At 40.1% G+C, this 24,501-nt stretch overlaps 1 protein-coding gene across 1 annotated transcript in view; it reads left to right on the top strand.

Annotated features, from left to right (window-relative positions):
• LOC131137266 (chemokine-like protein TAFA-2) overlaps positions 1–24,501 on the top strand; it is a 62,364-nt gene that overhangs the window by 17,683 nt on the left and 20,180 nt on the right. Inside the window, exon 2 of the mRNA XM_058084988.2 lies at positions 16,266–16,366. Within this exon, the coding sequence (XP_057940971.1) occupies positions 16,267–16,366 (100 nt within the window). The 5' untranslated portion in view covers position 16,266. The remainder of the gene's footprint in view (positions 1–16,265; positions 16,367–24,501) is intronic.

Raw genomic sequence — 24,501 nt, 5'->3', positions numbered from 1 at the left:
ACTGTACCTGAACCACAGCTGAGATGTCAGGACAAAATGATCTGATACATTTGTAGGTTAAATAAAAGGCAAATAAAGTAAAGTAACAAAAGTGGGCGGCACGGTGGTCGAGTGGTTAGCGCGCAGAACTCACAGCTAGGAGACCAGGGCTCAATTCCACCCTTGAGGCCATCTCTGTGTGGAGTTTCCATGTTTTCTCCGAGTACTCCGGTTTCCTCCCACATTCCAAAAACATGCTAGGTTAATTAGCGACTCCAAATTGTCCATAGGTATGAATGTGAGTGTGAATGGTTGTTTGTCTATATGTGCCCTGTGATTGGCTGGCCACCAGTCCAGGGTGTACCCCGCCTCTCGCCCGAAGACAGCTGGAATAGGCTCCAGCACCCACCGCGACCCTCGTGAGGAAAAGTGGTAGAAAATGAATAAATTAATTAATCCTACTTGGTTGCACAGCGGTCGAGTGGTTAGCGCGCAGACCTCACAGCTAGAAGACCCGAGTTCAATCCCACCCTCGGCCATCTCTGTATGGAGTTTGCATGTTTTCTCCGGGTACTCCGGTTTCCTCCCACATTCCAAAAACATGCTAGGTTAATTAGCGACTCCAAATTGTCCATAGGTATGAATGTGAGTGTGAATGGTTGTTTGCCTATATGTGTTTTATTATTAAAATTAAATCAGTTCTGGCGGTGCGAGGTCGGCTGGTTGATTTTAGTTTCAATGCAAGTGCGATGCCCACCGGTCCGATTCATGGCAGCAACTGAAAAAGAAATGAAAAAATGGCATTATAAAGAAACAAAGCCAAATGGCATTATATGTACTTTTCAAAAATACATAAAATTTTTGCCTGACGATGTAGAAGGCTGACATCTTGTTCAATTTTTATTAATTTTTCTTTTGATATCATTATCCCGCTGATCCGCTTCTCCATGTTGTGTGTGTGTTTCAGCCAGATGTGTTTGTCTTGTATGTAAACCTCTTTGCATTGGAGCATGTGTGAGACCACCGGTTGTCTGTCAGAGTCCCCCGTGCAGAGGGGGGTCCGTGTTGACATGATCGATGTTGTTTATTTTGGCAATGTGCCATCAGGAGCGAAACGGACCGTGTGTGTGTTTGTGTGTACATGTAAAGTGATGCCACACCTTGAAGACAGCACATCGTAATCAAGACATAATGAGGTAGTATGTATGGTTGAACATGCATGCATGCTTTAGTCCAGGGGTCTCAAACTCAATTTACCTGGGGGCCACTGGAGCTAGGGTCTGGGCAGGGTTTGGGCCGCATCAGGTTTTCCAAAAAAAAAACAAAAAAACGCATTTATTAAAAACATAAAAATATACAAACTTTTTCAGTGCTTTGGTTCCGATTTTCTACAATAAAAGCTCTGATAAAACATTCCACTGTTCTCAAATATCTTTTTTTTTCTGCACAAAATAAGATGAAAAATAAATAAACAAATCAAGAATAAAGAAAATAAATCAATCAGTAATAAATAAATATAATAATAATAATAATAAAAACTTAAGAAAGCACATATAGTTGGTGGGTAGACAAATGATTTTTTTCAGATTAAAATGAACAAAGCATTATTAGAGCCCTGTAGACATGACAAAACACGACTATAGTCACATTTATACTCTTTTTATTTACAACATATTGCGCAACTGCAGGGTCTTGAGACACATGCTAACTCGCAAACTAGAGAGCTAGCCACCTAAACGGTAGCCTTCAAGTTATTTCCTTTCAACTTAAATAGCCAAAAACTTACCACTTCCACACGGATAGGGAGGATAACTATTAACAGTTATTTAACCTTTAACATGAACATGAATCAAACGTAATAATTTTTTCTGGGTACATGATACCATACAGCATCCATATCAAACATTAAACTTTCATATCAAGGCGGGGGCCTCAAACTAGTGTCCTGCGGGCCACATTTGGCCCGCGGGCCGCGTGTTTGAGACCCCTGCTTTAGTCCCTAGAGAAGACAATAGTCTATGTAATACACAAGTGCCCACTTTCTCAGTATTTAATCTGTGTAATTCCTTTACCTTCATGTCCACTTAATAGTTTTTTTCTTCTTTGCTGTGTTTATCTGAGATGGCGCCGCACAGCTGACTGCAGCTGCGAGACAATAAAAGCAGCAAGAGGGCAAAAGCAACACTATCATTTACTGACAGCGATTCTTTAAGCTTAATTTCCGCTCCAAGGCACTGCTGCACAAAGTAAACATAAAGCGCTAAAAAACAAATATCCTTTTAATTGGTTACAGATGGAGGTTTATTTAATCTGAATTATAATTTTAGAAGGCCCTTTCAGTAAATGGGAGGTCAATTTTGCGTCAAATGCTTTTTTCTAAAACTAAGAACTAGGCCTGGGTGATATATATCGATATTTCGGAATGGGCTGATTCAATTCTATGTGCGAATTCACTTAATGTTTGGTAACATTTTTGGCTGTGGTACTTTAGAAACTTGCTCCCGTTGAGTACCTTCTAAAGTCCTGGTGAGCACGGCAATACACGCCTCTCAATGACGTAGTATATATATATCGGAATTATATCCACAAACAAATGAGGTCTGAGTCGTATTTGAAAAGATTGGAATTATAAACATACGTTTTTTACACTGACATGGAAAAATCAGATACAGGAAAAGGCTCATTATGTATTCACTTTTTACGCCCTGTGATTGGCCAGTCACACACAGCAGATAACAGCAGCTCAAAATACAGCATAATAGGTCCCCTTTAATATCGTGCCACTCAATATAAAAGTCTGATTCACTAAACACTAAATTCATCAACAGCAACTTAACATGTAAAAGGTGTAAGAGAATTGAGAATTTGCAGATGCAGGTTGTCGTATCAGCTTGCCTCGAATCTCATGTGCTTCTGTTTAATTTCAGTTTCATTTTTTTTTCTGGCTTGTACAATCAAGCTTGTGTTTTTGTTTGTGTTTCAATGTTTGCATTACAACCACACAACATATTTAAGTGACATGTGTCAAACAGCTAAGTGATGTTTTTACTGTGCCAATGAATTATTAGTGTGCGTATGTGTGTTAGCGTATAACAGCAGGGGGCTGAGACGTTTGTCAGACTGAGGCAACGTCACATTTTGCACAGGATTCTTCAATCGTTGCATAATTCTTTTTCTCTTCTACTGCGTTGTGATCCACTTATTGTACGAGCTGTTACTTAAAGTACTTCTATGCCTCAGAAATGCTGAGTACATGCACCTTACGCAGTCGCAATACTGCATCATGGCTTGACACTTTCATGACAGAACCCGTGCCCCATCCCTACTGAACAATGCAGACTCACTGCTTATATTCACTTTTGGGCTCTAATTTTGTAGCGCAGCGCAAGGAGGCGCAGGGTGGCGGAGCGGGATGCCGCCCATGCAGTGTTGATTCGGTCCAGCGCACCACTGTGCGCAGCCAATTTGGTAGACTGGACTACGTTGAGATGGGAGTGGCGGCGCACCATGGGGAGGTGTCCACATTTTCAGCTTGGCGCAGTAACAAAACAACATCCTAAAAAGGTGCGCAGCTAATTTGGTAGTCTGGATTGCACCGAGATGGGAGTGGCGGCGCACCATGGGAGGTGTCCACATTTTCAGCTTGGCGCAGTAACAAAACAACATCCTAAAAAGGTGCGCAGCTAATTTTGTAGTCTGGACTGCGCCGAGAGGGGAGTGGCGGCGCACCTTGGGGAGGTGTCCACATTTTCAGCTTGGCGCAGTAACAAAACAACATCCTAAAAAGGTGCGAAGCTAATTTGGTAGTCTGGATTGCACCGAGAGGGGAGTGGCGGCGCACCTTGGGGAGGTGTCCACATTTTCAGCTTGGCGCAGTAACAAAACAACATCCCAAAAAGGTGCGCAGCTAATTTGGTAGTCTGGACTGCACCGAGAGGGGAGTGGCGGCGCACCATGGAGAGGTGTCCACATTTTCAGCTTGGCGCAGTAACAAAACAACATCCTAAAAAGGTGCGCAGCTAATTTGGTAGTCTGGACTGCACCGAGATGGGAGTGGCGGCGCACCATGGGGAGGTGTCCACATTTTCAGCTTGGCGCAGTAACAAAACAACATCCTAAAAAGGTGCACAGCTAATTTGGTAGTCTGGACTGCGCCGAGAGGGGAGTGGCGGCGCACCATGGAGAGGTGTCCACATTTTCAGCTTGGCGCAGTAACAAAACAACATCCTAAAAAGGTGCGCAGCTAATTTGGTAGTCTGGACTGCACCGAGATGGGAGTGGCGGCGCACCATGGGAGGTGTCCACATTTTCAGCTTGGCGCAGTAACAAAACAACATCCTAAAAAGGTGCGCAGCTAATTTGGTAGACTGGACTGCGCCGAGATGGGAGTGGCGGCGCACCATGGGGAGGTGTCCACATTTTCAGCTTGGCGCAGTAACAAAACAACATCCTAAAAAGGTGCGCAGCTAATTTGGTAGACTGGACTGCGCCGAGATGGGAGTGGCGGCGCACCATGGGGAGGTGTCCACATTTTCAGCTTGGCGCAGTAACAAAACAACATCCTAAAAAGGTGCGCAGCTAATTTGGTAGTCTGGATTGCACCGAGATGGGAGTGGCGGCGCACCATGGGGAGGTGTCCACATTTTCAGCTTGGCGCAGTAACAAAACAACATCCCAAAAAGGTGCGCAGCTAATTTGGTAGTCTGGACTGCACCGAGAGGGGAGTGGCGGCGCACCATGGAGAGGTGTCCACATTTTCAGCTTGGCGCAGTAACAAAACAACATCCTAAAAAGGTGCGCAGCTAATTTGGTAGTCTGGACTGCGCCGAGAGGGGAGTGGCGGCGCACCATGGAGAGGTGTCCACATTTTCAGCTTGGCGCAGTAACAAAACAACATCCCAAAAAGGTGCGCAGCTAATTTGGTAGTCTGGACTGCGCCGAGATGGGAGTGGCGGCGCACCATGGGGAGGTGTCCACATTTTCAGCTTGGCGCAGTAACAAAACAACATCCTAAAAAGGTGAGCAGCTAATTTGGTAGACTGGACTGTGCCGAGATGGGAGTGGCGGCGCACCATGGGAGGTGTCCACATTTTCAGCTTGGCGCAGTAACAAAACAACATCCTAAAAAGGTGCGCTGGAAGCTTGACATTTCCGACCTGGTCCATTCTTGGCGCAGGCGAAGCGCAGCCTGCATAATGGTAAATTGGCTGACAGGCAGATTTTTCATAGTTTTTCATCTACCAGTGCCTTTCAATATGATATTCTTTTGAAGATACTGTAAGAATGCCACTTTCATATAACTGGCATCTGTATATTAATATCTTTATAAGCAAAAAAGATCAGTATAACCTGTATAGCTCATTTAACACAAAGAGATTTACATCCCAAAGAAATACTTCATGATCATCATCATATTTTCAGATCACTGAAGCTTTGTAAATGCATCCCCAATGTCAGCCAGTGTCTTGCGGGCTCCCGTGTGCAGGAGGCCAAGCATTATAAAACTCAAATTACACAGAGTGTGGGAAACATCTGGCCATATACGAAAGAGGATATACGAAACCAAACAGTCACAGTGACAGACCAGATGTCAATATTGGCAGGGGAAATTTACAGGATGACTTATGATTAAATAAATCCTACTATTTTTAAACCTTGCTCCTAATTTTTTTTTACAGCCTTTTGGATTTCAAATCAGAACATACCAACCCTTTATTCTTAAAATATCATTATGCCGATTGAAATTATGAAATATTTCAATTTGGTTTGTCTTTCAAAATTGGTAATGGTACATTTAAAAAAGATAAATTGCCGTTTATTATCAACTCCTATAAAGTCGGGATTGCAACTAGCGGCACAGCACCGGAAGCCCTTGACCAACCACTGCGGAGTGGGTGCGCCTGGAGGTGGGCTGTGGGTGGAATAAATTAAAAACAGACCGTTGTAAACAGACGCGGGAAGCATGAAATTCAAAGAAATACAGCTGAATAGGTGCAGATTCTGGAAGAACTAGAAAGCTTTGTGTGCTGGTTATTGTGTGTAACTGCTCTATAGGAGTCCACAACTCGATACAAAGGGCAGAAATGAGCATAATAGATCAAAAACTTATCATTAGTATTTTATTTGACTATATTTTTTATTTACCTTTTATTTACCTGTCCGCCTTGCCATGATTTACCATAATGACACCCACGGTAGTACTTTCTTATGACACACAAAATGTAAATATCCAAGTAGTAACACTGTAATGTGTTTTTTTTTTTTTTAAATTTAAGTGTGACAAATGAGGTGTGTAACACTATTTTTGCTCGCCTTTACGCTGATTTGCATGCATATGTGTGTCACTGGATCCCTCTGTTGTTATGTGGGATGAAATTGCATCTGCAACTGCGGGAAGCAACATAAGACATTAGAAAGGAACACACACACACACACAAGCGTAGCCATCCTGTGCAGATACAGTACAATTCATTTGACACTGTAATTACAGCTAGCGATAATGTAGCCATTTATCAGCCGCTTTCCTCTGGCTGTTGGCTGATAAAAGTGTTGCAAAGAGAAGAGAATGGAAAAAGTTGCTATGCAGAGATGCTCAACTGGAGATTCGAACCAAGGTCTTACCGATCTCCTGACTGTAAGACCAACATGCTAATCTTTTTTTTAATTTTTTTACAGTATTCCCTCTAAATGTTAAAGCTGTCACGTCAGCCACTCAGTAGGTGTCCCTGCCATGAATTAAACCTTCTGTGACATCACAACGAGACCTTTTGAAACAAGCCAAAGAACCCGGCCAAAGACCTTCAATTGATGCAGTGCTGCTTTAAGAGCAGACCCCAGGAGATGTGTTATATAAAGTGTATATGTGGGAACTGTGGATCAGTATGAGACCTACTTCCACGCTGACGAAGAAGCAGCTGGTGACTCAATGCTCAAGCATGAAGAAAAAAAAAAAAAAAGCACAAGTCACAAGTGAAGGTGAAGACGAATAAATGAATGGATGGATGACCATGGAATTCCGCACACTGCAGGTCTGCACAATATACTGTATATATATATATATTTTTTTTGCGGGGGAAATTTACGTTTCTAACTAATTCAGAGTGCTACAAAAGCAGACGTCATTCCTCATTCCAGATCCACACACTGAAACTGTCTGTATTTTTAACTCTTATATGCGTCACCGGGTTGCACGGTGGTCGAGTGGTTAGCGCGGAAAAAAAATAGAACTAACAAGAACATAAACATGAGCAGAAACCTAGACTGTATTTTGACCTGACAAGGTTAATAATATTGTCATAATGTGATCTCCGAAGGCTGAAAAAATTCAGGAGGCAGCTTGCAGTTTGACACATTTATCCAACAAGGAAGATAAACTTATGAAAAACATAAAAAATTTTTTTTTAATTGAAAATAAAAATTATTTGACTTCCCAAAAACAGCAAGAACAAATAATGTATTCATTCAACATCAATGAAAAAACTGCACTGCAGCAACACCACCACACTGCTGCTCCTTTTATAGGGGTCTCAATCTGCCCAGCATGTCCCACTTTTGCCCATAGGTTGGTCTCCAAAACACATCTAATCATGTCACTCTTAAAACTGGATTTCAACAATATCATCTTATGTGAACCCACTTCTACAACAACTCTCCATAAAACATGAACACAAATACCTGATTCCCTACCCAAAATCGAGATTAAATACCCATCGAACCTTAGAAACCCCCTCCCTCATCCCCAGTAAATGGTATGGTCTGATGATGGCGACTCCTCCCCAAACATTCCTGCAGGTGACTACCTTAGTTAGATGAACTCTTTACACCTGTTCCTAATGAATCCCAATTTAGCACTCAGAACTCACAGCTAGGACACCAGGGTTCGATTCCACCCTCGGCTATCTCTGTGTGGAGTTTGCATGGTTTTCTCCGGGTATTCCGATTTCCTCCCACATTCCAAAAACATGCTAGGTTAATTAGCCACTCCAAATTGTCCATAGGTATGAATATGAGTGTGAATGGTTGTTTGTCTATATGTGCCCTGGGATTGGCTGGCCACCAGTCCAGGGTGTACCTCTCGCCCAAAGACAGCTGGGATAGGCTCCAGCACCCCCGTGACCCTCGTGAGGAAAAACGGTAGAAAATTAATAAATTAATGAATCCTACTTGGTTGCACAGTAGTTGAGTGGTTAGCGCGCAGACCTCACAGCTGGAAGACCCGAGTTCAATCCCACCCTCGGCTATCTCTGTGTGGAGTTTGCATGGTTTTCTCCGGGTATTCCAATTTCTTCCCACATTCCAAAAACATGCTAGGTTAATTAGCCACTCCAAATTGTCCATAGGTATGAATGTGAGTGTGAATGGTTGTTTGTCTATATGTGCCCTATGATTGGCTGGCCACCAGTCCAGGGTGTACCCCGCCTCTCGCCCAAAGACAGCTGGGATAGGCTCCAGCACCCCCGTGACCCTCGTGAGGAAAAACGGTAGAAAATGAATAAATTAATGAATCCTACTTGGTTGCACAGCAGTCGAGTGGTTAGCGAGCAGACCTCACAGCTAGGAGACCAGGGTTCGATTCCACCCTCGGCTATCTCTGTGTGGAGTTTGCATGGTTTTCTCCGGGTATTCCGATTTCCTCCCACATTCCAAAAACATGCTAGGTTAATTAGCCACTCCAAATTGTCCATAGGTATGAATATGAGTGTGAATGGTTGTTTGTCTATATGTGCCCTGTGATTGGCTGGCCACCAGTCCAGGGAGGTGTACCCCACCTCTTTAGCCTGAAGACAGCTGGGATAGGCTCCAGCACCCCCTGCGCCCCTCATGAGGAAAAGCGGTAGAAAATGAAATGAAACTCTCAACAAACAATGACATCATGAATACAATAATACAACAAGGGATAGAAATACATAACCTACAAGTCTAAAATTTACACAAAACATACATAAGACTTTGATCTGTAGGTCTTCAGAAAAAAGGTATTTGGCAGTCAACGTTACTTTTTAAAAAGGCGTCTATATGATGACTTAATAAAGATGTACATATTCAGTATTTTTCACATAAGATTTGTGAGATTCAAACCTCAACCACACACACAGAAGCCTACTGAGACCACCCAAGCAGATGCTTCATTTACCAAATTATGCATTTAGGGCAGGGAAATAGGTCTTAACCAAGGGAGTTTGGAAAAGTTAGCGAACAAGACTAGAGAAAGGGCTGCCATGAGTCTGATTCCCTTTATGTCGCTCCTAAAATATTTCTGCCAGAATGAAATTAGGGAATTAAGTAAAAGAAGAAGAGAAGATGGGCTAGTTCCTTTTCACCTGGGCCGTGTTCTACTGTCTATATTCATCTTCTCTGTTCTTCCATCTTATCTTTTACCAATTATTTTTATTCTCATTTGGTGTTCATCTCATCAGTGTTCCCAATAACTTTATTGTTATTGTTGTTATTCCAGGGAAAATGTCCATTTGGACTCATATAACAGTGTATTTAAAGCCAAACACCATCGACCATGACGGAGGCTTGCTCTAAACCAGGGGTCTCAAACTCAATTTACCTGGGGGCCACTGGAGCTAGGGTCTGGGCAGGGCTGGGCCGCATCAGGTTTTCCAAAAAAAAACCAAACGCATTTATTAAAAACAGAAAAATATACAAACTTTTTTAATGCTTTGGTTCCGATTTTCTACAATAAAAGCTCTGATAAAACATTCCACTGTTCTCAAATATCTTAATTTTTATTTTTCTGCACAGAATAAGAATAAATAAAAAATAAATGAACAAAAAAAAAAAAATAAACAAATCAAGAATAAAGAAAATCAATCAATCAGTAATAAATAAATATAATAATAATAATAAAAACTTAAGAAAGCACATATAGTTGGTGGGTAGACAAATTATTTTGTTCAGATTAAAATAAACAAAGCGTTATTAGAGCCCTGTAGACATGACAAAACACGACTATAGTCACATTTATACTCTTTTTATTTACAACATATTGCGCAACTGCAGGGTCTTGAGACACACGCTAACTCGCAAACTAGAGAGCTAGCGACCTAAACGGTAGCCTTCAAGTTATTTCCTTTAAACTTAAATAGCCAAAAACTTACCACTTCCACACGGATAGGGAGGATAACTATTAACAGTTATTTAACCTTCAACATGAACATGAATCAAACGTAATAATTTTTTCCGGGTACATGATACCATACAGCATCCATATCAAACTTGCGCGGGCTGCACTAACATTAAACTTTCATATCAAGGCGGGGGCCTCAAACTAGTGTCCTGCGGGCCACATTTGGCCCGCGGGCCGCGTGCTTGAGACCCCTGCTCTATACGGAATTCTGGTAATTTTTTTTATTGCATTGTTTTAACTGTGTTGGACCTGTGTTTGTGTTAGAATAAAATGTGGATAGAATGAATATAATGTTAGTTATCACCCTTATATCCATTTGCTTAGACAATAGAAAGTGTTTGAATGTGCTGAAGAAGTAAGGTTCTCGTGACCCTTATCGGAGACCCCTAGCGACCCCCAGGTCCTGGATGTGAACCTGCAGATCCTGCAAGAATGTGTCAAGATAAGAACTCATAAAACAATAAAAGTAATTACTCTCACATATACACACATACATAGACAAACAAATACAGCTCATGCAACGGCCTTCTCCCCCTCTTAGAGTTGCACGACCATGTAGTAGGGACCCCTGAAAAGAGAATAACTGCGAGTAACTTTGAATATTATTGTCTGTCTCTTCTGTATTTCTGCATTTAAGTGTTTTGTGTGTTTTCTGTTTTTAAGTGTTGCAGGAGTTTGAACCTGACAGGTTGATACAACGGTTCAGACAACAATAACTGAATTTACTACCTGGATCCGCACTGTCAGCAGCCACACTCTATGTATGTGTGTGCGCACATCTGTTTGACCTCAGGATGTTTTAGGGGTGACTGTGGCGCCTTGCAGACGATGGATTTGTAGTGACATTGGGATTGTACCTCGCGGTGAAACAAGTTCTCCAGGTTGGCTCAGCCGGAGACAGACGGAGACGGAGCAATACAAAAGGAAAGAGAGTGGGTGAGAATGCGGGGGAGATGGATAGAGTGTGACACCCTTGGGTTGAATCGAGCTGTAGGGAGGTGTGGAGGACATGGACGTATGGCAGGAAGAGGCAAAAAATACTGATCCCCAAGACGGGAATGTCAGGTCTGGGATGTGCATTCCGTTGGAGTCACTGCGCTGTTTAACGAGTGATACACACAAACATGCAGCTAAATTTCCTCAATCCATGTTAAATTGGAGGCTTAATTTGGAGTTGCTGGCATCCTCTACGGGCCACATGGAGTGTCTTTCAAAGGCCAAACTTTGGATTTCATTAACCAAAACACACATGAACTACACAACCATGCACATAAACTCACACGTGCCCCCGTGGGCGGTCGCCCAGCTGAAATCTCTTGAGGTTCCGTTTAGTTTAAATAGACTCTGGTGACTACAGAGGTTCTTCCAATAAATCAAAGTAATACACAGATTTGCTATGACATTCCATATATTATTTTTCTCTGCTTTTTCAGTCCACCGTGAAAGAGTGAGGCACCGCTCCTCAAAATCTAGGGAAGGTCAGTTGTTGTGTGTGACTGACCAATCACACGGCCCAAATTGTAATGGTAATGGTAATGGTAATGGTTTTATTTCATTTGAACATGCATCAGATTCCAATTGAGTGCATCCCATAATCAGTTCCCAGTTCCACATGTCCAAAAGGAGTAGGAAGAAGCAAAGCTTATTCAATCCTACCCCTCCATTTGGTACTTTTACAATCAGTAACTGTTACATTTGTTCACTTCCTGCTTTCCATAATACAGTTTAGTTTTTTTTTTCGTTATTATTATTATTATTACCCCATATTTCCACACAATAAGTAAGATAATGGATACTTGTCTAAAAAAAGAAAGTACACACCCCCACCTCAGACCACTACCAAAAAGGTACATTGGCGCTGTTTTTAATTTTGAGATCGGAAAAGTTTATACTAGGTGTAGACATTTTTTTTCTATGTTGCAATATGAAATCAATGCGACCAGGAAGAAAGTTCCGGTAATGCTTAAAAGGGCCGGAATACGGCAAAATACAGTAGCATGTACCCATTACTACATGATCACATGGTTCTTGGCCTTCGCTGCCTTAACTAGAGCTGTGCCGTTGGTCTTGTATTTCCTCCCTATGTTCCACAGAGTGGAACCTGACAGCTGAAATCTCTGACCTAGCTTTTGTATCCTTCCCCTAGACCATGATGTTGAACAATCTTTGCTGTCAGGTCATGTGACAGTTGTTTTGAGGCTACCATGGTGCTACCTTAAATACCCTTTCTCGTGAACAAAACCCAGAGGTACTTAAACTCCTGCACTTGGGCAGGATCTCATCCCCGATACAGAGATGGCACTCCAGACTTTTCCGGGTGAGAACCATGGACTCAGACTTGCAGGTGCTGAGTATCATTCCATCCGCTTCACACTCGGCTGCGAACCAATCCAGTGAGATTTGAAGGTCACGGCTCGATGAAGCCAGCAGGACCACATTATCTGCAAAAAACAGAGACCCAATGCTGCCATGAAACCAGAACCCCCTCAACGCCCTGGCTCGGCTTAAAGATTCTGTCAGCAGCACACCATCGCCATCATACACGGGTATTGACTGTGCACTTTTCCCCCAACTGGGACGGCGGATGGTGGTCCAAACTCTGTTTGAAGCCATCTGGAAGTTGTTCTCCATGGCTTCTCCAAACTCCTACCAATGCCCAAGTTTTTGCCTCAGCGACTGCCAAAGCCGAGGACCGCTTGGCCTGTCAGCTGCCACCGAGGTCCAATGAGCCAAGAAGGAGCCAAGGACTCCTTCTTCACCGACCAACCAGCTCCGATCAACCGCCTCAACAATGGATCCATATAACAAGGCCCATTCGGACTCAATGTCCGCCCCTTCCCTCGGAACAAGGTCTAAGCTCTCCCAAAGGTGGGAGTTGAAGCTCCTTCTGACAGGGGACTCTGCCAGCCATTCCCAACAGACCTTCACAATACGTTGGGGCCTGCCAGGTCCGACCATCGGAGCCAACTCACCACCAAAATCCTTAATTTTTGTGTCATGTGGGATCTCATTCTCCCATGGTAAATATCTCAGAGAACAGATACACCTTGAATATAAATTTATTTCTGATAGATTTTCTCATGGACCTTTGGGAACTAAAAAAAAAAATGTCTCATATGCCCGCGAGATGTGCTCGGCTTTTGCTAGGATGCATACAAACACACACACACATACGTATATATGTGCGCACACACTCAAAAATACAGAGTGGAAATATCAAGGGAAGGCTGATGAGGCATGTGGAGTGGGGAGCGCATTCCAATGGGATTAATTAAAGGAGTTGAACAGACTGCACAACTCATGTGGGACCACCTCTGTTTCTCCAACTATCTCTCACTCTTGCTTTCCCGTTTGCCCCTCTGAATTTCATTAATAAAAGCTACGTTAATATGAATTCTTGTTTTTTTTATTACTATTTTGGCTGGCAAATTCCATCAGGGGCGTAGGACCAGCATATGTGGCATCCATCAGGGATACGTACGTGAGCGATGTCCCCTTCTTCAAGGGTCTGATGACTCTACTCTCTGATTGGAGGCCCTGTACTCGGATACCATCATATCAGCATCCGCCTTATATATAAACTATCCATGCATCATTGCACTAAAATTAATATATCTGCAATATGCCTGCTCCTGTATATGCTCCTGTGCAATATTATGTGTATATTTTGGGTATCTTGTATATATCTTGTATATATCTATGGTACCCAATATGTCATTGTATGGTCACATCACCTCGTACTTTGGTACGAGGTACATTATTAAAAAAAAAAAAAAAAACCTTAAACTGTGTTATAGAAAGCAGGAAGTGAACAAATGTAACAGTTAGTGATTGTAAAAGTACCAGATGGAGGGGTAGGATTTAATAAGCTTTGCTTCTTCCTACTCCTTTTGGACATGTGGAACTGGGAACTGATTATGGGATGCACTCAATTGGAATCTGATCTATACCAAAAAATAATAATAATAATAATTAAAAAGAACAATTATATTAGGAAAGCAGGAAGTGAACAAAGGTAATGGGATGCACTCTAATTGTAATCTGATGCATGTTCAAATGAAATTAAACCATCTGGTACTTTTACAATCAGTAATTGTTACATTTGTTCACTTCCTGCTTTCCATAATACAGTTTAAGTTTTTTTTTTTTAAATTTACATTTTTGTTGCGCTGCAAGGATTTGCTTTGCTGAGAAAACAAAACCAATGTGCGATTCCACAAGCGCTCAGCTTAAAGCGAACTTGTACAACGAGGTTACAACATCTACTCATCACAAGATTAAATGCCTATTTATTCACTGATGGCCAATAAGCCAATTCTCTGTTTCTCCAAGTGAAGTGAAGAGGAAGAAGGTATTCTTGAGGACAAGAGGAAAGGGATGGGGGGAGATGGGTAAAGTGGTGAAAAAAAAAATAAAAATGTGGCAACCAAAACGTACATGCATATGATTCTGTGTTTGTCTGTGATTCCCTGTAGCCCCAAAAAGCCTTGGCTCAGCCTGTCTGGCTTTGCAGCTTCCCTCAGCTCGAGAAATGCCTGCTCGCATAGCCAGATGACTCACCACTGCTCAGACGTCAAGCCGAGGCTTAGCGCACATTCACAAATACACTCCTCACAACGGCATTTACATATGTTCACGCAGATCTATACCCAAATATGCACAAGCGCTTTTCTTTCATGCGGTCTGCGTTACATCTGTAGATCTCTACAGATTTTCACTCCATCCCAGCCTGTTTGGTTTGTTTACACTTTTAATTTTACTTGCAAAATTACATTCCGGAATGACAGTGAATGGCAAAATGGCAAAAAAAGTAATTGAGACCAAAGACTCTAAATAATAAAAAAAAAGTTACACAGCTTACATGTCCATAGTTCCTTCTTTCTTTTTACTCATTTTAATTACAAGAAAGCAAGATGCATTCAGGGACACTCCGAACAATGGCTTAATAATGCATGTGTGTGTGTAAATAAACAGGAAGATAAAGAAAAACATGAATTGGATACTCTCATCACTCACTTTAAGCAGTTTAATGAGATTCATGTGCCGCTAAACTGAAGCGTACGGCTTCTATTAGCGCCAGTCCACAAAACTTCACCGCGCTCTGGGTTGCAGGAGAGGACAACCCAGAGGATTCATAGGTTTCTCTGAAAAGACAACGTACATATTTCAGACGTAGGTGTTAATGGGATTAATCATGATTAATTACTTTTCCACCATTACTTTTTTGATCATGATTAATCACACCCTTTTAAAATATGTGATCAATCACGATTGATCATGATTCCCCAAAATGTGATTAATCATGATTAATTACTTTCCCATCATTACTTTTTAAATCATTATTAATCCCACCCTTTACAGATACGTGATTAATCACAATTGAGCATGATTACCGCAATGTGATTAATCATGATTAATTACTTCCCCATCATTACTTTTAAAATCACGACTAATCCCACCCTTTAAAAGTATGTAATCACGATTGTTCATGATTAATCCCATAAATTTGTGATTAATCATGTAAAAAACCCGTAAATATGTAATTAATCATAATTAATCATGATTAATTCTTTTTCGGATTTGATTGATTGTGGTTAATTGATTACAAGTATGTGATTAATCTTTAAAAAATTATAATTTAACAGCCCTAGTTAATACACGTATCACATTAATTTAGCTATTTACGGCCATCCAAATTTGCAACCACACACAGATGCGATGACGTTACGAATAACACAACCTGGCTCATCTGTCTTTGGACGTTGTGTTCCACTTGGCTGCAAACATAGGGAATTAAACAGTGAACCCCAAATCTCCTGCCCCTCATCCGGTGTATCATTTTGTGTCCTTTTCTCACTTTTTTCCAAAGCGTTTGAAAGATTAGGCAGCAAAACAATTTTTATGTGTTTAAATGTTTATTTCTCATTTCCAAGACGGTGAAATGCTTGTGATGCCATTTGAGTCGACATGTTTAAACGCTTTCTAGAGTTCCTCGTGTTTAATGCATGTGTGCTTTACACAGGCAGTAACGTTGGAGGGGGGGGGGGGGCGTTCACGTTCTTGAATGTGACTTTAAATGAGTTGTATGTTTGTGTGTGTGTGTGTTCTCTAATGAAGTATGCATGTTTTTTTTTGTTCTCCTTTCTGGCAGGATGCGGGAGCGGGGCCCCTGTATTTGTGGATTTGGTCTGTGGAGTCTACTGCTGTCGCTTTGTCTGGCCTCGCTCACTCATGCACACAGAAGCCACACAGGTAGGATGGCTTTCGGTTGAAACTATGTCGGAATCGGAACACAAAATACCCACATTGATGGTACACTGGTACACAAAGGTAAAAGTTCCCACATTAATTGGCGTCTCCATATATTCCATAGGTATGAATATAAGTGAATGTTTGTTCGTTGGCTGGGTGTACCATGCCTCTCGCACAAAAAACAGCTGGGATAGGCTCCAGCATACCCGCCGCCCTAATGAGCATAGCAAAAAGATGGATTGACAACACACTCACCATATTTTTCAATTAATCTTCTTCCACAATTAAATCCATTAAAGTCTTTATTTTCTGTAACGGAATTGAACAGCTGGGCAATTTCGCCATCATTGGCAGGTGGCTGTTCAGCAATGATGCCGGCTTTGGCCAAAGCTCCGACAACAGTTAAAGCAGATACCTTCGCCCAAGCAGTCGCATATGGTGGCGTTGACTTTGTGTTCGCCAACTTCGCTTTGAACGCCCTATTTACACCAAAGCCTGAATTCATAGTCGCAATGTTGTTTTGCGGACCCGGCGGCATGGCGGACGTTACGTATACGTACTAAGGTTATGACAAATCTCTAATTTATTAGCTTGGGCTTTGGTTGCATACAATATCACCTTGTACTTCGGTATGAGGTACGTTATTAAAAAAGTAAATGAATAAAATAAACAAAAAAACCCTTAAACTGTATTATGGAAAGCAGGAAGTGAACAAATGTAACAGTTACTGATTGTAAAAGTACCAATATAGAAATTATGGAATATTACCTCGTACTTCAGTACGGGACAAAAAATGTAAAAATTCAAAAAACACAAACAAAACAAAAAAACCCTTAAACTGTATTATGGAAAGCAGGAAGTGAACAAATGTAACAGTTACTGATTGTAAAAGCACCAATATATATCATTTGTAGTGTTTTCCAACAGTCTTTCCGATTTGTGTATTAGTATTAATACATTTGCTGTTAAGATATTTGTCTGTTTTGCAAGTAGAACGGATCTCTGAGGCACATTAAGCTCTGATGGTTCAATTCTCCAGTGAGTAGAGAAGCATTTCACAGATTTAGGGCATTTAACTTAGGATATTGCTGACATCAGGTCTTGGTAATCTGTCTCTGAATACATACTCTTGGTATCTATCGCTTCTGCAAATCATCATATTGTTCCTAAAACTCATGTGTAAACTTCTGTCGTTGTTTGACGCCAGACTCCAGACTGGGATGGCGTTGGGACGCTCAGTCCGTCATCTTCAGCCAGACTTTGAAGCACCTTCGATGGTTTTCTTGTTGACAAAGTGTTTAGACATCAGTTTGGCAGCAGATTTTGTTGAGTGGCACGTTGGACTCTTTGTTGGAGAGTCAACTTCTGGAACTGGGTCAGACTTCCTTCTTTATTATGACTGAATTCGGAGATAACTGTTTGGTTTGTTGACGGTTCTGATGTATGTTCGGCCCTTTTTGATGGATTGTTGACACAGGAGCCAATGTTTTTGTGGTATCGAACAGATGAGCAAGGTTTTCTTCCAATTCCGCACTTGGTCGTAAACATGCGATACAGGTTTGTGAACCTTTGTAGACAGTTGTTGTTTAGCAAAAACAACAGCTTCAATAAGAGCCAGGACATGGTAGACTAGACTAGAGGGATCTCAGGGATCGCTTCTGACGTCTGCTGATATGTTGTTGACACATCCGAAGCTTCTTTCCGGGTAAGATTTTTAAAAAATTTTCCAATAAACTGCAAGAGGGGTAAGAGTAACCCCAACAAAACAGGTCGTCAAACAAAGAGGCTGTTGTCATCGCAGCAGTCCCATCAGGGAAGAGCTGGCTGTTGGTTTCAACTCAGCAATGAGCAATGATCCTTACAGTTTAGAACTCCTCTGTTGCATGATATCGCTCCCGTGTGAGCCAAGTGGCTGAATCACGAGCATAATTGAGCTCAGAAGCCTATTATGCCTCTCCATTTTATGATATTTTTATCCCTCGAGATGAAAATGATCACTTGTGTCAAGTTGAAAATGACCTCCCTTTATGATTTAAGATTTATACAATATATGCTCGAAGGTGGTGCAATTTAATAGCCAGTTATCTGAAGCCAATTAATTAGACGTAGTAGTTTTTTTTTGACGTACTGGTATTTAATTTATCACAAAAAAGGTGGTTAAGGGCAATCTGTACATTTGCATTGGCTTTGTTATGATGTGTTGTTAATTCTAACGCATTTTTTTCCCGAAGAAAAACATTGTTTTTCCATGTCTTCGTTGCAATGCTGTCACACTGGCTTAGATTGTGTGTCAGTCCGTGTAATATGTCAAACTGCAGGATTGTATTCCTCCTCCTGACACTATCACTGGCACAAAAGGGCATTTTAAGATTGCTCATCCAAGCCACTTGTGCGAAAAAAAAAAACAAATAACAAAAGCAGGCACAAAACAAATGTGAGCACTTTGAGTAATAGACAATGACACCATCACCTTAGGAAGAAATCAAAAAGTTAAGAAAGTGGGTTTTACTATGTTGGCTTTGACCTTACATCATAGACCATGATGGCTGGGAAATGTCAAGCCCTGCCTTTGGCTTCCCTGTTGTAATAAGCCTTGGACAGGCTGCCCTTCATCTGAACTGGCTGTTGCTGTTTTTTTTTAATTGTTTTTAATCCTTCATGTCGCACTGCTGCTAAATATATGTGCGTAATACACAGAAATATTTCGACAATTTATGACTTTGCCTTTATATGCGACCTGTTTTGTACAAAACAATCAAGATGATGCTTGGAGTGAATGTAAGAGTTTGACAAAAATATTTCATCTTCAGAATGATTTAAAATTTAAAATTTAAAATTTAAAATTTAAAATTTAAAATTTAAAATTTAAAATTTAAAATTTAAAATTTAAAATTTAAAATTTAAAATTTAAAATTTAAAATTTAAAATTTAAAATTTAAAATTTAAAATTCATGTAAATCTAGCTCTAACCATCCGTTTTGTATAAAACAATCAAGATGATGCTTTGAGTGAATGTAAGTTTGACAAAAATATTTCATCTTCAGAATGATTTAAAAAAATAAAATGTACAAATGTACAAATTAAAAATTACAAATTTATGTAAATCTAGCTCTAATCATCCGTTTTGTATAAAACAATCAAGATGATGCTTTGAGTGAATGTAAGAGATTGACAAAAATATTAACTTCAAAATTATTCAAAAAACATATATAAAAAAATTAAAATATATAAAAAATGTAAAAATGTAAAAATGTAAAAATGTAAAAATGTAAAAATGTAAAAACATGTAAAAACATGTAAAAACATGTAAAAACATGTAAAAACATGTAAAAATGTAAAAGAAATGTAAAAGAAATGTAAAAGAAATGTAAAAGAAATGTAAAAGAAATGTAAAAGAAATGTAAAAAAATGTAAAGTAAAAACGTGTGAAAAAGTTTTTAAAAAAAGTACAAAAATGTAAAAAACCACCAGTGGTGTTTGGTTATGCAATAAAATAAAATTTGTGGCTTCCTTTTTCTCTATGCAAGAAAATGACAAGCACCTTTTCCAGGTCATGCATGCCCCCACCGGCGACATGCAAGCAGAAACTGGCAGGCGCCATGATCCCACTCAGTGTGTACTAAGATGGAATGGGACGCTCAAGGTGGCCTCAGCTTAGGTTTCTTCCCTATATTTGTACTGCAAAGGTACAAAATCACTGATGTGTCCTTAAGATCAGGTTAACAATTGGAATCATACAGAAAATGCATTAATAATACAGTTCAGTGGACATATATTTACACATACGTTGTATAACTGCCAGGCATGATTATCTACTTGAGGATTAGATGTTCTCTTTAGATGTAAACATTCTGTGTTTGTCTTGCACAGTTCACCTGCATAAGACCAATACTGTGACAATCATGGTGACGTCCATATTATAGCCTAACAATGGCTGACTATGCGAAGGTGTGCGGTCTCCCTGCGCTCCGTTTAATTAATGACAGACCAAGTCGTCCTCTGGGATGCACAACATCCATTTACAACTTGTCACATGGGGGGAAAGCAAACACGCTATCAGATGATTACCGGGTATCATCTCTTAAGATTGCTTCGACGTTGATGCTCTTACAAGTAAGTCATGGCAGGATCCTTCTTTTCTCGGCGCACTGATACACATACAGATACAACAGCGGCAAAAACACTTACGACTTCCGCTCTCCTTGGGATGGCTGTGTCTTCCAGCACGGAAAGTGTGCTCCAGTTTCCAGGTTAAAAAATGCTAACGGCAAATGACCATCTTGTTGGGTCTTTGTAGCAAAATTTAGACTTAGGTATCTATTCTTCCTTCAGTGAATGACACTAAGACTAGCGGTTAGCGAGTTAGTCCGCCAGATAATAACAATATTGTTGTACCTCGGTCAATATACAAGTCAGTTATGTAAATGGATAAACAGATATTTCCCATGATATTAGCTAGCTCAAATTAACTTGTGCGGTCTCGCTAGAATGCACAGAAAAGGGGAAGGAATATGTATTCATGTTTCACATAAGGATTATGAATGATGGGCACAATAAAAAAAAAAGTGCAGTTCCCCTTTAAGAATGGATGACATAATTAGTGTGCATTTTTTATGTATGTTGTTAAAGAAAAATGTGCAAACAGAAATATGTCAGTGTGATTTTTCAATAAAAATACAGCTCACGGCGGACGAGTGGCTAGCGCACAGGCCACACAGCTAAGAGACCGGAGTTCGATTCCACCCTTGGGCTTCTTTGTGCGGAGTTTGCATGTTCTCCCCGTGCATGCGTGGGTTTTCTCCGGGTACTCCGGTTTCCTCCCACATTCCAAAAAACATGCTAGGTTAATTAGCGACTCCAAATTGTCCATAGGTATGAATGTGAGTGTGAATGGTTGTTTGTCTATATGTGCCCTGTGATTGGCTGGCCACCAGTCCAGGCTGGGATAGGCTCCAGCTCGCCCTCTATCCTCGGTAGCCTCCAACGGAGTCAAATATGTTCTTATTTTGAAGTTCCAGTCTCGTAGAAACAGTTTGGCTGTTGGACTTTAAGGAAATGCAGATTAGCGATTATGCTGATGACTTCACAACACAATGTCGCCTCATTGATTCGCAATCTATCGGGGGGAATCTCGATATATCGCCGCTGATTAAGGGCCTTTAAAAGAACTTTACTTTCTCGACTTTCTGCACACAACATGCACAAGAGTTGATAGAAGATGCAACTCTCACATGAGCTCACGTAGTCAGGCATGCAGAAAGGTTCTTTTTTTTTTTTTTCGTAAGTGCACATGGAAGGCGTCACACATGGACACGGACCGACATGCATTCACTAGTCAGAGGCTCTCTAATGTGATGCTTGGAGACAAGCTGTCTGCACTCTTTAGAAGCTTCCCCGAGCTCCGTGCTTCTTCTGCAGCATCCACTTTCTATGCCGCTTACCCTCATGAGGGTCGCGGGCCAACCTAAGGTGGGACACCTGTGTAATAATCATAATCATTGTCTGGTCAACATATCGATATGTCACGCCTGTGAGGTGGAATTATTAATGGTAATGGTAATGGTTTTATTTCAGATTACAATTGAGTGCATCCCATAATCAGTTCCCAGTTCCACATGTCCAAAAGGAGTAGGAAGAAGCAAAGCTTATTAAATCCTACCCCTCCATCTGGTGCTTTTACAATCAGTAACTGTTACATTTGTTCACTTCCTGCTTTCATAATATAGTTTAAGGACAAATTGAAATTAAATTAAATTAAATTAAATTAAATTAAATTAAATTAAATTAAATTAAATTAAATTAAATTAAATTAAATTAAATTAAATTAAATTAAATTAAATTAAATTATCAGTAACTGTTACATTTGTTCACTTCCTGCTTTCCTGCATCCCATAATCAGTTCCCAGTTCCACATGTCCAAAAGGAGTAGGAAGAAGCAAAGCTTATTAAATCCTACCCCTCCATCTGGTACTTTTACAATCAGTAACTGTTACATTTGTTCACTTCCTGCTTTCAAAATATAGTTTAAGGACAAATTTAATTTAATTTAATTTAATTTAATTTAATTTAATTTAATTTAATTTAATTTAATTTAATTTAATTTAATTTAATTTAATTTAATTTAATTTAATTTAATTTAATTTAATTTAATTTAATTACCAGTAACTGTTACATTTGTTCACTTCCTGCTTTCCTAATATAATTTAAGTTTTTAAATTTTTTTTTTTTTTTTACTTTGGTATGGATCAGATTACAATCGAGTGCATCCCATAATCAGTTCCCAGTTCCACATGTCCAAAAGGAGTAGGAAGAAGCAAATTAAATCCTTATTAAATCCTACCCCTCCATCTGGTACTTTTACAATCGGTAACTGTTACATTTGTTCACTTCCTGCTTTCCATAATACAGTTTTTTGTTTTTTTTAAATAATAAATTAATGCTCAGTAACAGATTTGAAACAAATTTTTACATCTTTGAGTTCAGCTCATGAAAAATGGGTGCAAAAATATAAAGTTTTGTACTTATATTTTTGCGGGTATTTAAATGACAACGGCTCTTCCGGCCCTAAAAAAGAAATCCTTACTCGGAATGTTCCATTTTCAGTGCTGAAGTAAATGAAAGAAGATCAGTTTCATTCATGACTGGTCTTCCAAACGCAAATGAAGCCGAGCAGGACACAAAAGTGGGCGACTGAACAAGGCGGATCAAGCAGGTAGGACCGGTTCTGCTTGGAGCTAGAAAGTCAGCCGGTGAAGCGCTGGGGAGTTCGAGCATGAGAAGCTTGACGTGAACAAAAGCCAAACAGCTAAAAGCGCTATTTAACACGCAAGGAATATGTTTGACATGAACGAAAGCAAAACAGCCAAAAGCGTTCTCTCCCACACCGCTGGAAATAAGGTAAAGGCAAAGGGCAAATGAGGAAGGCGTAGTGCGGGATGAAGAGATGCTTGTTGTCAGCCGGGCCATCAGACTCGGCTCATTTGGTCGCCTTTGAGAGCAAGATTGCTTTTTGCTCAATCACACTGGTATTTAAATTGAATATTCATTAAGCGTGGGACAAGAAATCACAACACTGCTTGCCGTAGCAGAGTTTTATAAAGTTATAGAACAAGACAGAACCATCCGACTATGGCTACAAACAAACATTCCACTTAGAATGAAGTCACGCTGCCTCACTATGTCATCGGGACAATCATGGAATATCTCCAAGACAAGCTATGAAACAGGTAATAATCATGAAAATTACATACACAGTCATCTTTTGTCTGAACATTGCACCCTCACTCACTCAAAAATGCAATAAATATTACATGTGGAGTGCCACAGGGGTCAATACCGGAACCAAAACTGTTCAACTTGTACATCAATGACATCTGCAAAGTGATGAAATATTTAAAGTTGGTATTATTTGTGGATGATACTACTGGCTTTTGTTCCGCAGGAAGCACAGATGAAATGGTCATATCAAAACGATGGTTTGATGGTAATAATAGATTGTGCTTGAAGCTAAGTAAAACTAAAATCAGGTTTCAAAAATCAGGTTTCAAAAATCAGGTTTCAAAAATGCAATAAAAATTACATGTGGAGTGCCACAGGGGTCAATACCGGAACCAAAACTATTCAACTTGTACATCAATGACATCTGCAAAGTCATGAAATATTTAAAGTTGGTATTATTTGTGGATGATACTACTGGCCTTTTTATTAAATTATGGTTAAAACGATGGTTTGATGGCAATAATAGATTGTCCTTGAACCTAAGTAAAACTAAAATCACGTTTGGTAACAGTAGAAAAAATACGCGCAAGCAAACAAATAGACGGTGTAAACATTGAAAAGGTGAAGGAAAATACATTTCTGGGGATCATAATAATTCATAATAAAGCTGAAAACCGCATTTTACAAATATAAAACATAAGGTGTCGAGAAACATTTCAATATTGAACAAAGCAAAATTTGTTCTCAATCAAAAATCACTCCACACTCCTCTTTATTATTATCACTTTTTGTCCATCATTCACAATCGTTATGTGAACCAGGAATTTTTTTTCCGCGTTTTCTTAATTTACGGCTAAAACTCTAGTTCCCATGATGCTTAGTTTACAGATTCAGAAGTAGTAAAGTGAGCGCTAATA

Source organism: Doryrhamphus excisus, linkage group LG17 (assembly GCF_037039965.1).
Source record: "Doryrhamphus excisus strain RoL-2023G ecotype Guam linkage group LG17, RoL_Dexc_Guam_v1.1, whole genome shotgun sequence".
Classification (NCBI taxonomy): domain Eukaryota; kingdom Metazoa; phylum Chordata; class Actinopteri; order Syngnathiformes; family Syngnathidae; genus Doryrhamphus; species Doryrhamphus excisus.
The sequence above is the reverse complement of the archived record's forward strand: the minus strand, read 5'-3'. Positions and strand labels throughout refer to the sequence as shown.